We start from the raw sequence: 18,016 nt of genomic DNA, 5'->3' as shown, positions 1-18,016 counted from the left end.
TTCTCTCTTCCTCTCCACCGCCGGACTGCTGAAATGGCGTCGCCGCTGGCACGCTGACGTCATCAGCCGCCGCAACGAGCCCTGATTGGCTCGCGGCGCCGCCAGTAGTTCAAATCGCCGGAGGCGAGCCAGGATTGCCCATTGATCGGCCAGCAGCGGGAAGCGAGCCAATCAAGGCTCGCTTGCCTGCTGTCACGGGGCCTGCAAAAGAAGAGAAGGGATACTCACCGCTGCAACGCCGGGCCGGTGAGTATGTTCCTCTGGCTTCTATCTTCGCCCTCTTCAGGGGCAGCTGGACTACGGGGCACTCCTCCACAGGATAACAATTGTTTTTCTTCCTGTCCTTCCCAGGCTTTGTCCTTAGCCACCCCAGGATCACACCCCGTTATCCATATACCCCCCTCACTTCTCCACGCCCCTCTAATTAACACTCATGAATTTCTTTCCTATCTTTATTCCTTAACTGTAATAATAATCAGCCTGTCGCCATAAAATAAGATGATTTTAAATCTTTCTAAAGCCAAAACCAGGTTTCTCCACAATTCCCATACCTGTTGTTATCCTACACACTATAGACATCTAGCAAACCTCAAACATTTGGTAATGAGTTGGGAGTGCAGACAGGCTCCCCCACGATCCTCCACTTGCTTGCAGAGCTGCTCAGTTGCTATGCAAACCTCCGAGCTGTAGATGTGATCGAATTGCAGCAAATCAGTTGTAAGTGGGGGATGCTTGACTTGTTAGTAAAGCAGTGGTGAGGGAACAGGGGTAAATTACCCCAAATGGGGTAAAAATGAAATTCCTGGGGGTAATGCTGCTGATTCACGTGCTGTCAGTTGGCTTGTGACCACTTTAAATGTGAAATTGCTGTTGGACCACAAGAGCCTCAAGGGTTGGCAGAGGCACTTCTTGAGCTTCTATGCAATAATGAAGCACGTATTGCATTTTAAAACAAAACAGATCTGTCATATTTTTGCATGTCAACATCTGCAAAGGCATTCAAAATTGCACATGAGGAGGTAGTCAAAAAGTTGCTGCCTTTTGCAACAACCTACCTTTGCGAACAAGAATTTTCCACTCTAACAAACATAAAAACAAAGCAGAGAAATCGATTGGACGCTGAAAACTGTATCCAAATTGCTCTGACATCACAATGCCCCAATATTGATGCTCTCGTATCAAAAATGAAGCAACATCATTTCTCCAAAACCTGAAGTTTTGAAGTTGAAGCTTTCAAAGAAATTTTAAATAGATTCAATAAAATTTTGAATTCCAATAATTAATAATATATGATTTCCTTCCTTTCAAATCAAGGGGGAAACGTTGGCGTATCTAAATATATTTTGGGGTAAAAGGTAAAAAAGTTCACTGACCCCTGTAGTAAAGGGAGCTCAGTAGTCCTGTGTCAGTTGTAGGTGCAGTCACACTGTTCCTGTAAGATGCCCGCCTGTCAATATACTTAGCCGTGATTATGGTTTTGAACCCTGACCTCTCTCTATCTGACCTTCGGTGCAGACATTGACTACTCTTTGGATCACTGATGGGACTGATCTTTGTCGGGATCCAGACACGCTGCCTGCTCTGCCCTATTGGTGGACCCTGACTATTCCTTGGAGGCTGTCTGACAGCCACCCTACTGAGTGCACACTCCATAAATAACTAACCTCCTTGCATTACCTCTTCCTCTCACACAACCTCAACCTCTTGGCAATCACAGAAAATATTGCTTCATCTGCAGCCTTTTCATGCATTGGCCTCCTCTTCACCAACACCTCCAGACCTGGGAGCAGACAAGGAGCTGAGGTTGGACTCCTCCTTTCCCCACACTGCACATTCACAGTTCTACCAAATTTCCCATCACTCATGTTGCCATCTTTGGAAGTACATGTTATCTGGATTTTCAATCCATTGGTTCTTTGCTTTTCGCAGTAAACTAATGACAATCTCAAGATGTTGTTACTTACTTTACCAGTGTCGCCGGAGAGGCTTCGCTGGCCCCCTCACCTCTACCTCCCACTAGCCACCAATCATATGTAGACCCCTTAATGCCAAAAGAAGAGCGCTCATTCCCACATAGGTACCGTCTATGATTGCCACTACCAGCACACATTCCAGCAGTTGACATTAAACTAAAACCACATTCCTCGAACAGTTTAGGAAGGTTTTACCAACATGAACTTAATTCTACATAGATAATAAACAATACATTTCACATCTAGGGGGTGTTTCAATTCAGCATAAGGTCCTGTTGGACTGCATCTAGTTCTGGGTATTGCAGTACCTAAAACATTGATGATTTTTGCTCTCACTTCTAAGAGGTACAAGCAATAATCAGTGATGTGTTAGGTACCGAACATTCCAAGGGCTCTCATTATGAAAGGCCCGATGGCACTTCTCCTGGAACTGAATTCCCATCCTAGATTGCTTCTTTTTCCAGCAAGCTTTATGAAATGCGGTTCTTGATTTATTTATTTTTTTAAGTATCCATTATCTGATCTTCCCTCTAGGTTTTTACTGGCCATTAAAAAAAATGTTCGGTCTTCCCCCCCCTTCCCCCCGATGCAAGATTTCATTAACATTACCGGCAGCCGCATCACAAAACATGTGATGCGGCCGCATCCCATGACTCGCGTGTCTTGTGATGCGGCCGCCTATGCGCCCCCCCGGGCTGAGATTTGCCAGCCCGCGCCTGAGGCGAGGAGGAGGGAGCCGAGGCCCCCGGCCCTCTGCATCTGCCATGCAGTGAGCCCCATTATCTCCATGGGCCCCGGTGCACGGCAATGGTAGTCCCACCCCTGCTAGATATGGCTTTATTATTAACCTCTAATATAACATAATCATTAATCAAACAAATCTATAAGGTGGGTCATTGTGAACAAACTAAGACAAGTAGATAGATTATGTTTTGGGTGTTAAATATTGTTCTTTAACAATGCATTAACTTAAGATATAATTGTTAAATATAATTGCATCCAATATAGGAAATTGAACAATTGGGGGAAAAAATAAAAAATTTAGAGAGTTAAGAACACTTAATGACTGCAATATAAGTAGATAGACCACACACACATACTGTATATCACACACAGTATTGACACAAACACATCCAGGCTCCCGGCGCTATCTCTGGAGAGAGCGCGCAGCAGTGCCCGCAGAGCACTCAGGCGGAGATGGGCACCGCGCCGCTAGAGCGCGCATTACGGTATAGAACGAAGGACCAGCGCCTGGAGCCGCCGCAGAGCCCGAGCATCCCATTCATATTGGACTAAGCCAGCGCCCGGGACCATGGCCAAGGAGCGGCCGGAGAAAGCCGAGGAGACCGAGCAGATGATAGAGAAGGAAGGAGGGAAGGACGCGGCCGAGGGAGGAGGAGGAGGTGTCGGGGACGGCAGGGACATGAGAGCCGTGCTCCTCTCGGGGTTTGGAGGGCTTAACAAGCTGCGGGTGGCCCGGAAAGTGATGCCCGAGCCCCAGGAGGGAGAGCTGAAGATCAGGGTGAAAGCCTGGTCCGGTACCCTTTATAACTTCCTCTATACTGTACATAGCAGGTGCCATGAACTCACTGCCAGGCTGGAGGGTTAACTCAGTAGAAGCCAGTCTGGGAGGGGGAGGGTTAACTGGGTGGCATCCAGGCGTGGAAGGGTTAATTGCTGGATTGCAGGACAACTATGGAAGGGTTAACTGGGCGGCATCCAGGCGTGGAAGGGTTAATTGATTGGTTGCAGGACAGCTATGGAAGGGTTAAGTCATCCAATGACATCTCAATATGGAATATTGAGATCAATATACTGTAGAATATTGAGATCAATATGGAAAATTGGGATGAGAAATCAGGATGCTGTGGATGGGGTAACTCACTAACTATACAAGGTTTAACTATTAGACATGAATGGGGTTATCTTACAAGACTGGCAGCATAGGTTGGTAGTTACTCTATTCAACAATTGTCTGTTGTGGGTGAATGTATTGGGAATCCTAAACATTACACCTCATTCCACTGACAGCAAGTGGGATAGCCTGGTTGGTATTACAATAGATTATTATATATAGTAAATAAACTTGAAATTTGATGGGTTTATGTCTAGGATAGGATCTGTGGATCAAACTAGTTGTGCTCAACCTTATTTTAGCTGTGACCCCCAATTGTCAGCGTGCCATTGTTCAGTGAATCTATTGCATATGTGACAATTAGGTGACCCAAAAAAAAAACAGATTTGTACATCTGGGCAAAAACCATTGGGTACCATAGCTGGCAAACCTCAGCGTGTCATTCATTCAGCTTGTGTAGAAGAGACATTTACCTTCTAACCTCACATCTTGTGCTGTACAAGTAAAGTACGGACAGGTTAAATGCTTAAATGTATATCCATGAATAGCATCATGCTGTAGTTAGCAAGTATTTATTAGTAAAATTGGCTAGCATAGTGTCCGGACAACATATCTCATAGGAAATGTTATGTAGGGGGAAAAATATAACTTAAATTGGTATTATTTGTATCCTACAAAATGTAATAAGCATCAATGACATTAATGGCACATTTGTGATGTCAAATGTTGGCTTTCCTTATTGCAAAAAAATGTTGTGTGCACAGTGATTGTGAACCGACAATTTAATTTCATTTATGTATATATGAATTATTTGCATTGTACCATTGGGTAGGCAGCAATTTACATAGTCAACAGGTATAAAATATAGGGAATACATATAAAACAAGTATTTAATAATACGATAAATCAGAGTACAATTAAGCAAATGCAAAATGTGAATACTCCAGAGGTTATCTTGTAATTATAGTATTCTATTAAAAATGTATTGGCTTTTACAAACGTGTGTCTTTAATCATAATGTCATATTTCACCGTTTTAGCAAGATGTGCTTTATCTGCATTTGTAACTGAATTCCAGTGTCACAAATTCATTTGCTAATCTTATGAGTGTCTGCTATTGTCAAGGTGCCATACTTTAGTTATTATTGATACGCTTTGGAACTTTAATTGAAAAGACAATTACAAAGTGATGAAACAGCGTTGATAAGAATGAGCTTAACTGGTACTTTGATATCTTAATTTTCAGGAAGTTGTGTTACCATGGAGACAGGCTCCAGGAAGATGCAACAATGCTCTCCCTCAGTGTGTTTTACAATCACCTATTTGGTGTTTCTGTCATTCCATACTGACAGCATCAGCGCCACAGCATCCCTTGCAATATAGCATTTACTGGGTAGTTATTAATTGTGTTAAAGGTGCACCTGTTTTAGGAACATGAGTTGGGGATCACTGCTCCCTATTTAGAAAATACTATGTACAAACTTTATAGAAAATCATTTACTATAAGGGATTTTGTTTTGCATGAATTTTCAGGCAAGATGTGGGCAAAGTAAAGCTTGTGTGGGGAATATTTCTGTTATTTTAATCATGAAATATTCCGAAAGTTGTCTTTCAGCGGTGCATATAGGCTAATACATATAACAACCTATAAATTGTTGCGTCGTTGCTAGCAGGTTCTGAATGGTACAAGCATATAGTGTAGGTCGCATGTTTGTGAAAATGTATGTGTTTCCTGTAAGATAAGTAATCTGAAAATGATAGTGTTAAAACTGCTCATAAGAAATCCATTGTACAGGGTTGCACTGAAGGGCAGATTATCAATGAAGTCCTTAAGGATTGCCTTTTCATGATATTTGGATGTTAACGTTTTTTAATTTCCAGATCACTCAAGCTGTCTACACCCCGTTTTTAAATCACTAAAAAACAATAATCCTTGCATTTAAACTTTTTTTGTGAAGTATTAAGATACTTATTGACTCTCCCAGAATGTCTGGTAGACTTCCGAAATAGTGGGTGATCTCCCAGACTCCCGTGAGAGTCTGGAAATCTCCCAGAAGCCGTTGTGTTGGAGAGAGGTGGACAATTACTTATAGCACGCCTCCTCCTGTGATATAAACTTTATTTTCCAGGAGGAGATGTATTACAAAAAAAAAATGGGCACTTCAATAAAGTTTATTTAGCAAGAGGAAATGTGCTACGGGCAGCACAGTAGCCAAGTAGCACGGTGGCCTAGTGGTTAGCACTTCCGCCTCACAGCACTGGGGTCATGAGTTCGATTCCCGACCATAGCCTTATCTGTGTGGAGTTTGTATGTTCTCCCTGTGTTTGCATGGGTTTCCTCCGGGTGCTCCGGTTTCCTCCCACACTCCAAAAACATACTAGTAGGTTAATTGGCTGCTATCAAAAAATTGACCCTAGTCTCTGTCTGTCAATCTCCCTCTTTGTCTGTCTGTGAGTGTGTGACTATATTAGGGAATTTAGACTGTAAGCTCCAATGGGGCAGGGACTGATGTGAATGAGTTCTTTGTACAGCGCTGCGGAATTAGTGGCGCTCTAAAAATAAATGATGATGGAGCTGTGCTACAAGAAAATGGATGCCACAGTAAAGTTTATTTACCAGGAGATGTGCTACAACAAAATGGCCAGTGAGATTGTCCTGCACACAGAATGTAAGAGTGACATTGGACTCTAGATCTATACTCTATACAGGATATTCCCTCTATTAAATAAAGGAAATATCCCATAATTGCCAACTTTTCCTCGTTGGCTTCTGGGAGATCCCAGGGGAGGTGGGCGTGAGGGGGCGGAGCTTGACGAATCGCATCATTGGCGGGTCTAAGATGACGTAATATCTGCATCATTAAGCCCCACCCCGCCACTTATCTTTTGCGGGTGCGAGAACCGGGAGGTTACCCTACTCTCCCGGGTCTCATAGAAATGCAGGAGTCTCCCGGACATTCCGGGAGAGTAGGCAACTATGTGTTAAAGGAAAGCAGCTAATGAATCTCTACTGACTGAAGTGTTTTTTACATTTCTGTCTCCATTACTGAAGTCATGTTGTCTTACCTGTCAGTCTTTGATTAAATCTTGGTCTCCATGAAAATGGCCACCTCCATAGGCATCAATACATGGACATAGGACACAATTTCTGAACTGTGTCATCATGCCACAGATGGCGAAGCCAACTACGTCTTGTACTGGCTCAGCATCAGGGAGAATGCCAGACTCTTCAGGGAGTGAGGGAGATCACCCCTATTTCAGGGACTCTCCCTGATTCAGGGAGAGTTGGCAAGTATGGAATATCCTGTATACTGTATTATAAGAACCACGTTTTTAAAATAATTGGGGGTGCTCAAGTGGCCCCCCCCTTCCTTAGATGACTGAAAATTGCCATGATAGGGTCAGTGACAGCTGCAGCATAACAATTTGGGGGTGCTCAAGCACCCACAGATGTGGCACCAATGTCCAATATAGATCTAGAGCTGAATCTCACTTATATATTCTGTGTGCAGGACAATCACAATGTGGGTGAGAGAAAGTGATGCTGAACACACCCGTTTATGGTACTAGATACATCCATGGGTGGAGCTAGACACGCTCCTTGGTCAAAGCAGGACACGCCCACTTCAGTGCACTGCACCTAAGTGATCCTTGCACAATCTTCCTTAAAAGATATTTTAAAAGTAAGCAAGTATGAGTATTAATTATTACAAACCAAGCCAATATTAATGACATAACACTAATATCCATCATTCTCAGGTAGAGCAAACAAAAAAATGGCTGCTATTATTGTGTGTAGGCAAGAGATGCTATTTTACTGTCTTATTTATGTTTGTAATGTTAGTACGTAAACAGTGACAGCCTGCTGACCAACACTTTTGTAGTTTACAAAGCATAGCATGGCTGACGGCAAAGCATGGACATAGGTATTCCAGTTATTTATCCAGACGCATGTGATCTTTCATTTTCTGCTTAGTCACTTTAATCTGGGCTACTGTTGCTATAGTAACACTGGCAATTCTGTCAAGTTTAATGTTGGTAAATGTCTTGTTACCCTTTTGTTGTATTATTCTGGGCAAGGAGCCAGCAAGGCATATATCCACATTTCACTTGCATTTTTAGTGACATGCTTTTAGATAAACATAATAGTTGAAAATCTGTATAGCAGAATTTTCTATGGAAAAAACAAAAACAAATAAAACACTCTCTTGCGATTGCACAGACAAGATAAAGGCTCCTATTTAATGTTATTGTTGATATCATCCTAAAAGCCAAATATATATTGTTTTAAGTATGGTTTAATGTCACATGTTTGTTTTAACGTTCAGTAAACACAGAGGCAGAATTAATTATCTGCATGTTTGCTGTTATTAAAGTGTGCCTGACTTATATACGTAGTGACGGCAGTCATTTTTTAGGATCAACGAGAACATGAGAATACAGCTTTTCAATTCCCTAGTACCTAATATTATCACTAAGTCATAAGGTATTGCCAGTCATTTCTCTAGTCATTAATAACATCACTGAGCCATGAGGTACAGCCAGTCATTTCTCTAGTCATTAATAACATCACTGAGCCATGAGGTAAAGCCAATCATTTCGCTAGTCCCTAATAACATCACTGAGCCATGAGGTACAGCCCATCATTTATCTAGTCCTTAATAACATCACTGAGCCATGAGGTATTGCCAGTCATTTCTCTAGTCCCTAATAACATCACTGAGCCATGAGGTACAGCCAATCATTTCTCTAGTCCCTAATAACATCACTGAGCCATAAGGTACTGACAATCATTTCTCTAGTCCCTAATAACATCACTGAGCCATGAGGTACTGCCAGTCATTTCTTTAGTCCCTAATAACATTATTGAGTCATGAGGTACTGCCAATCATTTTTTTAGTCCCTAATAACATTATTGAGTCATGAAGTACAGCCAATCATTTCTCTAGTCCCTAATAACATCACTGAGCCATGAGGTACAGCCAATCATTTCTTTAGTCCCTAATAACATTATTAAGTCATGAGGTACTGCCAATCATTTCTCTAGTCCCTAATAACATCACTGAGCCATGAGGTACAGCTAATCATTTCTCTAGTCCCTAATAATTTCACTGAGTCATGAGGTACAGCCAATCATTTCTCTAGTCCCTAATAACATCACTGAGCCATGAGGTACAGCCAGTCATTTCTCTAGTCATTAATAACATCACTGAGCCATGAGGTAAAGCCAATCATTTCGCTAGTCCCTAATAACATCACTGAGCCATGAGGTACAGCCCATCATTTATCTAGTCCTTAATAACATCACTGAGCCATGAGGTATTGCCAGTCATTTCTCTAGTCCCTAATAACATCACTGAGCCATGAGGTACAGCCAATCATTTCTCTAGTCCCTAATAACATCACTGAGCCATAAGGTACTGACAATCATTTCTCTAGTCCCTAATAACATCACTGAGCCATGAGGTACAGCCAATCATTTCTCTAGTCCCTAATAACATCACTGAGCCATGAGGTACTGCCAGTCATTTCTTTAGTCCTTAATAACATTATTGAGTCATGAGGTACTGCCAATCATTTTTTTAGTCCCTAATAACATTATTGAGTCATGAAGTACTGCCAATCATTTCTCTAGTCCTTAATAACATCACTGAGCCATGAGGTACAGCCAATCATTTCTCTAGTCCTTAATAACATCACTGATCCATGAGGTATTGCCAATCATTTCTCTAGTCCTTAATAATATCACTGAGCCGTGAGGTACTGCCAATTATTTCTCTAGTCCCTTATAACATCACTGAGCCATGAGGTACAGCTAATCATTTCTCTAGTCCCTAATAATTTCACTGAGTCATGAGGTACAGCCAATCATTTCTCTAGTCCCTAATAACATCACTGAGCCATGAGGTACTGCCAATCATTGCGTAGAAAATCTGTATGGAAATTTGCATACTGTCTTCATAGGTTCCCGAATGTCACAGAATTCTCCCGTATTCCGGTTATAGGTGGGGCTTAATTGCATCATTGCCGCCATCAGGCCCCGCCTCCACTGCACAATGCCTTGAATTGCAATCGCAGCACCACGCCCCATCACGCACTTGCCACCTGACCTCCCCTCTGGCATCTTATGGGCGTGGCCTGGGCAAAATGGACATATCGAGATTCTAAAAACATTAATCTCTGTGTGTGTGTGTGTTTGGTATGTACTATTGATGTAAAGCTCCTGGAGTAGGGACTGATGCGAATAATTAAATAATAAATGTATGTCCATACCTTTCAAAAATAGAATCACGAAATCTGATGAAAATAAGCCCCACCCGCATTCCGATTAAACTCCGGCCACATATGACCCTATTTGGATTAAACTCCACCCACTTTAGGTTAAGCCCCACCTGTTTTGCAGCCTGCAGATCAGGATGTCCCAACAAAATCGGGACACATGGGAGGTATGTATAATATATTATCGTAATATGTAGGCGCTATATAAAAGGTTAGTAATAATAGGTATTTTGCAGCCTCCAGTGTAGGGTGTGTCTAAGGAAAATTCCCAGTTCCTGTTTCTAAATGTAATCATTGAGCAAGATCTACATATATACTGGATAAATATATTGTGTGACGTATTTTCATGTCTACTCAATATATTTTGCTGTCATATTCATCTTTGAGGCTAAACATTATTAGTACCGCCATTCTTTTATGATGGATTTGTGTGACTCATGTTCCAGTTGAAATGCCGCCAATGATGCATAGAGTGGATGCAGTGCTGGGATGAGTCATATCCAGCCACATTAAATAACCTAGATGGAATCACCATAACCTGGTTCTATGTTTCTGCTTCTACATGTGTGAATTGAAGCACTGGAGCGGAACTGGGTCATTTGTGACATCAAGAGAGTTACACTTCCAGGCAATGGTTGCAAAAAGTTTTATGTTAAGGGAAGTACTGATAACTATTCCAGCTGCTAATATCAATCCGAAAACCACTCACAGGGGTAAATTTACTAAACTGCGGGTTTGAAAAGATGGACATGTTGCCTATAGCATCCAATCAGATTCTAGCTGTCATTTTGTAGAATGCACTAAATAAATGACAGCTAGAATCTGATTGGTTGCTATAGGCAACATCTCCACTTTGTCAAACAGGGGAGAGAAAAGCCTCTGCGGATGGTGTTAAAAGAGATTAAATTTAATGTCGGTTATCATTAATATACAGCTTACCTTTTGTCTCATTGGTTTTTTTTTATTATTAAACATGCTTTGTAACATTTAAATACATTGTACTTTGCTAATTATATTATTACGTTTGCTGTATGTTTTTATTTTGTTTTTGCTTTGTTCCGAAATCAAGCATTTGTAAGCCCTCCTCTTTAGCCCGAGTTTGCCCCCTGCCTCACCTTGATCACAGTTACCATCCAGTCATGTCCCTTTTGATATCTGAAAATCAGAACTGTCACTCCAAAAAAAAAAAAGCACTGGGGGTTATAGTTTCAATTTATGATTTGAATTTGGATTTTACACTAAGTACTAGAGTATTAATTCAAGAAATTAAAAGTACAGGTTGAAAGCTTTGGTATAAAAGGAATAATACTGTAATTATTACCTCCGTATTGTACATCTAGAAAAAAAACCTATAAATATTTGCTGACATGGCTGTAGAAAAGGTTATTATGACAGGCAAAGATTGCTGAAACTCTGTTTTACCTCAAGTTACCTTAGTTCGTCTACTAATCCAAAAGAAAGATCTACAAATGGCAACATGAGTCTTAATATCCATAGCTGCAAAAAGATTAAGGCAGGTAGGAAGTAGTATTCGGTCATGTTGCTATGGTGCAGAGGACTTAATTAAAGTAGTTTAGCTCACAGCACAAAAATACATCTTTTCCAGGTATTATGTGTAACCTTTAAGGAGAAACTCGCTATTTTGTACCCATATAATAATTACCTATGTTTGCTAGAAATAATATTTAACACTTGGTCTACTAAAGATAGTCATACATATTTTGTACTGGCCAAGAATGGGGGGAGCAGATACAAGTACCGTGACCCAAGCCTGCCTGTGTAGTGGGAGGGGCCACCAATCTGGTGCGGTAACGCCCCCTTTGCAAGCTATGGAAAGGGTCCCTGTAAGTTGTGTAGGCGATATGTATGCATAGGTAAACCGAGGGGTGGTTTCCTAATGCCTGGAAACCCCCCTCCAAGCCTGGGGCACTATATACTTGTCGTGGCAGGACCCTGCCCCTGCTTCACACGGCCAGGGCCCTCTTAAGAACATCTTGGGCCCCCGGGCACAGCAGTGCACCGGGGCCCCTTTATATACAAAAAAAAAAAATGATTATATATATGGGCCCTGCAGCCCAGGGGGGCCCGTCGGAGGCAGCAAAAAAAAAAAAAAAAACCTGGAAAAAAAAAAAGACAATACTTACCTTGCTGTCAGCTGGCGATCCGGCTCCCTCCATGTTCTCCTCCTCCGTCGCGCTCCGCAATGGATGTCGGGCGGGCGTGATGACGTCACGCCCGACATGCACTGCGAGCGCCGCACGGAGGAAGAAAAGAGTATTATCAGAGCAAGACGGAGTATTTTCCAAGCAGATTTGTAGTAATATTCATTATTATAGTGGTATCATCAGATGTATGTATTTGGCGATAAAATTAGGAATTTGGATTTGGAGATGATTTTGAGTATATCGATCAGAATGCTTGTGGAATAATACTCTTTTTGTGTAGCGACTGTAGCTGGATTTCTTACCCTTATGGATAGAGGGCCAATTGTAATCTAAATGAATTGTTAGTCCTTATGAATTATTAACCTTCATGATTGGGTAACTAATTAAGCTCTAAGTAGAAGAGCTATAGGGACACATTTATCAATGTTCTCAAAAATAGTTTTCAATCCTTATCGCATTGATAGGGATTGAACTATTTCCAAAAATTTATGAAGAACGCAACACAGAAACAGCAGTTCCGATAAGCTGCTGTTTCTGTGATAAAAACAAATACTTACCACTGCCTCTTCGGAATGCGCTGTCTCCGGATCTCCTCCTTGTCCTCTTCGTTCCTCTTCATACTGCAATTGCGCATGTGCAGTTCGAAGACCTGGGCATGCGCACAAACTTCTATGCTCTCGCTCTGCAACTATAGGTGAGTGACAGGGAGGGATCATGTGATCCCTCCACACATGCGCTGTCCAGCTCTGCTCTTCGGAGCAGAGCTGACAGCGCTGAAATTTTTCAATTACGATAGTTTACGCCAGCTAAAGCTGGCATATATTAGCATAACAAGTTACCGAAAAATACTTTTTTTCGGAGCTTGTTAGTTTGCGAGAGGGAGCAGTCACCATACTGTTGAATGGTGACTGCTCCCAAAACGAAACAGAATGCAAAGCAGCAGATATCCACGATATCTGCTGCGATGCAATATTCATAAATATGCGGGACACTGCAAGTGGCGTTGAAGTTACGGTAAGTGTGTGAAAGTTTAATAGCACTGCTTGTTAAATATGCCTCATAGTGCTTGGGTTATGGTAGTGGTATTAGTTATTTAAAAAATAGCGAAAGTCCAAATCGATGTTAAGCCCTTTTAGTCATAAAGTTTCAAGATTGTAAATCACACGGGCTTCTTCTTTTGAAATAAGTGCAGTATAATTCCCCACTCTCAATGTTTTTTTATTTTTTTTTATACAAATGGATTTTAGGATTTCTGGATTGCTGTCCTTTTTTTTCAAGAAGTGGTCAGGTACACTATGTGCTTCCATTTAATTCTTGACATTCCTTACAAGTTCCGCTATCCTGATCTTTAGGCTTCTGGTAGTTCTTCCAATACATTGAAGTTCGCGTTATAACATATATATTACCCCATTCAGGGGCAAACGCAGGATTTGTAGAGGGGGGTTTCCACACCACGCCGCCAGTGGGCGTGACCAGCATGCATGGGGGCGTGGCTATAATTTTAGACAGTGCTTGGCTGCTCTCCAACTCTTCCTATCCCCATATACATGGGCAATGCTGCCTGCACTACTGTTAGGTGCACGCAGCTCTCTCTTTTCAAGCAGAGCCGTGTGAAGCGGGGGCAGGGTCCAGCCACCTCAATTATACAGTGCCCCAGGCTTGGAGGGGGGTTTCCAAGCATTCGGAAACCCACCTTGGTTTGCCTATGCCAATCTTATCACACGTAATTTATTTCTCTAACAGCATTTACAGTGAACAAAAAACATTTTATTTCTTTTCCTAAGCATATTTGTTCGGAGTTATTGCTTTGCAGTGGCATTGCGCTTGTGACCAGTTTGTTTTTAACCTTTAGTTTATGTGGTACTATACCTTGTAATTTTTCATTACTTAACAATATTTTTCAGCTTTTCTTTGTGATATTTTCTATAGTTCTTTAGTGATTGCTGAATTCAGTTTAGTACTTCTTCTTCTATAGTTTTTTGGGGGGAAATTTTGTTTCCATCAGCTCTAATGTTCTAACCGATTCATATACTTTATTTATTTCTTCTTTTATCTACTTCGTTCTATGAACCCCTGTCTCATATTTGAAGCTTGAGTTAAGTAATCAGTTATCTCCGAACAGTTTCTTCTTATCCTTAAAAACTGTTCTCCTGGCATATTGTTGAGCTACGTGGCATGGTGGTTGCTGGAGGCAGGGATAGAGGTGCTACCAGTGCTTTTTTTTGTAAGAAAAAAGGTGTCGGAACTCACATGACGTAGTCAATCACTGTACACACACCCACACACGTCAGTTGTATAACTAAACATAACGGACGCCGCCCGCAGTAAGCTCTCAGCGTGCTACCACACGACCAATCACAAGCCGAGCAGCGCAGCAAGCCGAGCAGCGCCATCACAACCAGCGCGGACAATGTACGCATACATCGGACTCTACACACAAGCAGCCCGCATGCACCGTTTTAATGATTTTGCCGCCGACCTGCTACGCTCGACAGGACGATTCAAGTCCACGTGGACCAAACATCAAATGTTTAAAACTTTGAAAATACGTTGAAAAAAGGTTAAGGAACTCAGTTCTGTGAGTTATATGACAAAAAAAAGCACTGGGTGTTACTATATACCAGTGTTGGCTAACCTGTGACCCTCCAGGTGTTGTGAAACTACAAGTCCCAGCATACCCTTCCAGCAATAAGCTCCTATATATTGGCAAAGCATGCTGGGACTTGTAGTTTCACAACACCTGGAGTGTCACAGGTTAGCCAACACTGCTACATATCTTTCTTATAAAAACTTTGGGCCTGATTCATTAAGGATCTTAACTTGAGAAACGTCTTATTTCAGTCTCCTGGACAAAGCCATGTTACAATGCAAGGGGTACAAATTAGTATTCTGTTTTGCACATAAGTTAAATACTGTCTGTTTTTTCATGTAGCACACAAATATCAACTTTAAATTTCAGTGTACAAATAAGCTATGAATTATTTGTGTGCTACATGAAAATACAGGCAGTATTTAACTTGTGTGCAAAACAGAATACTAATTTGCACCCCTTGCATTGTAACATGGTTTTGTCCAGGAGACTGAAATAAGACGTTTCTCAAGTTAAGATCCTTAATGAATCAGGCCCTTTATTACTATCAGCTATGGAAAGATTTCATTTTTCAGGGAAAACATACATTGGGTTGGTTTCATATACACGTCCACTTTTCTCTTTTACTTTCTTGATTCTTATCTCATTCTCTTCCTTCTGCCTAGACAACCTGTCTTTAAGGAAGAAAATACCTTAGTGATGTTACTAGTTTATTGTAAATTAATGGGCTGCAATCTCATGCATTTTGCGTAGCCAAGAAGTGTATTTTATTCAACAAGGGAAATCTAGACTTTTGCTCTATATTGGAAGCTTAAATATGGTTTATATATATTGTATATGTATACATACCACAATCTGTTTAATAGTATCTTATAAAGGGAAGTAAATGATTTTGCAGGAAATAATATTTCTTTGAGAGATCAAATAGATAATTTTTTCATTTGATCCTTTTACATATAGTGGTCTAAACTTCATTGATTTGATGGTCCGCCAAGGAAACATAGACAATCCTCCGAAAACGCCACTGGTCCCCGGTTTTGAGCTGTCGGGAATTGTTGAAGCCCTTGGAGGAAATGTTACCGGCTTTGAGGTAAATGTTGTTTTATTTCAGGAACCCAGTGTCATTTGCATCAAATATTAAAAGTGGATTTGAATTAAAAACTGTGTTTTACATAATTATGTCAATAGCTTGTTGTCTTCTCCTCCCTCCGTTTCTAGTCTTTCTCTCAATTTCTTGAAACGAGTTCTAATTTAAAATTGGGGAAACCCCATCTTGATTTTCATAAATGTATGAATGATGTGAGACAATTAGATCTGCTGACTTCAAGATGAAATGATAAACTATTATATTGATACTGTGCCATTGAGTACAAGGAAACAGATTGATGAATGTTTTAAATATACCTCCTGGTTTAATCTGTGGGTACTGGCAGAAGAGCCGCCTGTTGCTTTTGTAAAGAACCTTTTTCTTAGGGGATCAATTGTGTCGTTACAAACCTGCTTTAGCCTCCAGCGGCGAGAGACACAAATGGGAAATTCATTTTGTATATGATTGCTATTAAAGTGGTTATTTCATTGTGGCATCAACGTCAATGCTATAACGTTGTCACACAGATTTTGCTACTGATTGTCTGACATATGTTTGTGATATTTTGTTTATTCGATTCAGCTTGAAATGAATGTCTGATTTTGTTATGTATGACAGTTATATAGTTGGTTTTGTTATCTACATTGTCTAAAGTGATGTCTTCCTCAACACTGATGCAGTAACTTTGCTATTCACGGAATGCTTGTAATAAACAAAAAAGTTATACCACCAAAAAATGATAGACTATAGAACTTCTATCAATATTGTCAATATTAGGAGGTTGGTTCATACATCCCTACTTTCTGGATATTCCTTGTAGGAGACCCCGGGGGAGAGGTCTAACAGATAAGTGTGACAATGTATTTACAGTCGTCGCAGTTGCTCAATTACATAGAGGCAGTATCTGGGTGGGTGGTCTAATATTCCGGGTGTCCGGGAGGATTGCCCAAAATGTGTGAGTCTCCTGGACCTTCCGGGAGAGGAGGGAAGTATTGGTATGACAGATTTGCCCTTTTATTTTTTTCTGTTGTATTATGCTTATTTAGTTTCTCTGATTAGTCTCCATTGAACTATATTTTTTGACCCCTGATCTTTTCTGCCTCTCTTCAATCCCATATGATATTGTTTATCCTTATGTCATCTAAGGCAATTAGCTTACTCAAGTGGTCATTAAGTGGTTGTGTTCTATATTTATAGTATGATTTGTCAATGTTATGTATTGTTTAATTTTTTTTTTTATTTTTTTTATTAACCTCAAACCAAAAACAAACAAACATTTGTTTAAAAAACAGTGCAAAAACAATCCGTATTTACTGGGTCCTGTCATATCATACAGTATATTCATAGTCTAGGAATAGTAAACACACTGTACTCTGTTAGCAATTTCATTACATGTTTTTTTTCTACTCATTTGCAATTTAAGGAAGGCATGATATTATTTGAGAAGATGGTTCTGCATCCAATTTAGTAAAAAGCCAAACTTCCTGCCCAGAGGAACCTCTGTAGTACTTTCACCCCCTGTTACACCATGTTTAACTACTCTCCTGGAATGTCCGGGAGTCTCACGAATTTTGGGAGTCCTACGGAATAGCAGGCACCTTCCTGGATCCCAGCAGAGGCGGAGCTTTGCGTTTCACATCCTCATGCCCCGCCTCTGCTATGCGATGCCGTGAATCTTGGCATTCCATAGCAGGGGGGCATTACCGTGCCTCCATCTGTGCTTGCCAGCTGACCTTCCCTCTGAGATCTCTAGGAGGGGAGGTAATAATGATTGGCAAGTATGGCTACACTATTCTCCAAACTGTAGAATTCTGATTCCAAATAGGTCTGCGTTCAATGTGACGGTAATTGAATGAACTGAGCATGTGGGAAGCCGGCAGGGACTAGAAAGCTGTGAATGGCAGGGGCCACAGGGTCTAGCTGGGTGGTTTCAGTAAAATAATGGTATAGCCGAAGTTCTCATTTAACATCTTTAGAGTGAGAGTTTTTGGGAATGTTTTCTCACTAGCAGGGCAAGATGACTTTTCAAGATTTTAATATAAATGACATCAGTTTAGGCAGCCCTCCT

At 41.0% G+C, this 18,016-nt stretch overlaps 2 protein-coding genes across 2 annotated transcripts in view; one reads left to right on the top strand and one right to left on the bottom strand.

Annotated features, from left to right (window-relative positions):
• Window positions 1-18,016, bottom strand: part of LOC142104373 (uncharacterized) — a 388,681-nt gene that overhangs the window by 251,035 nt on the left and 119,630 nt on the right. The gene's annotated exons all lie outside the window — the stretch shown is intronic.
• The window catches only part of VAT1L (vesicle amine transport 1 like), a 51,674-nt gene continuing 36,797 nt past the window's right edge, over window positions 3,140-18,016 (top strand). The window contains exons 1-2 of the mRNA XM_075188991.1: window positions 3,140-3,506; window positions 15,822-15,951. Of these exons, the coding sequence (XP_075045092.1) occupies window positions 3,286-3,506; window positions 15,822-15,951 (351 nt within the window). The 5' untranslated portion in view covers window positions 3,140-3,285. The remainder of the gene's footprint in view (window positions 3,507-15,821; window positions 15,952-18,016) is intronic.

The sequence above is a fragment of the Mixophyes fleayi genome, chromosome 10 (genome assembly GCF_038048845.1).
Source record: "Mixophyes fleayi isolate aMixFle1 chromosome 10, aMixFle1.hap1, whole genome shotgun sequence".
NCBI classification, from domain to species: Eukaryota; Metazoa; Chordata; class Amphibia; order Anura; family Limnodynastidae; genus Mixophyes; species Mixophyes fleayi.
Note: the sequence above shows the minus strand (reverse complement) of the source record. Positions and strands in the feature narration are given on the sequence as shown.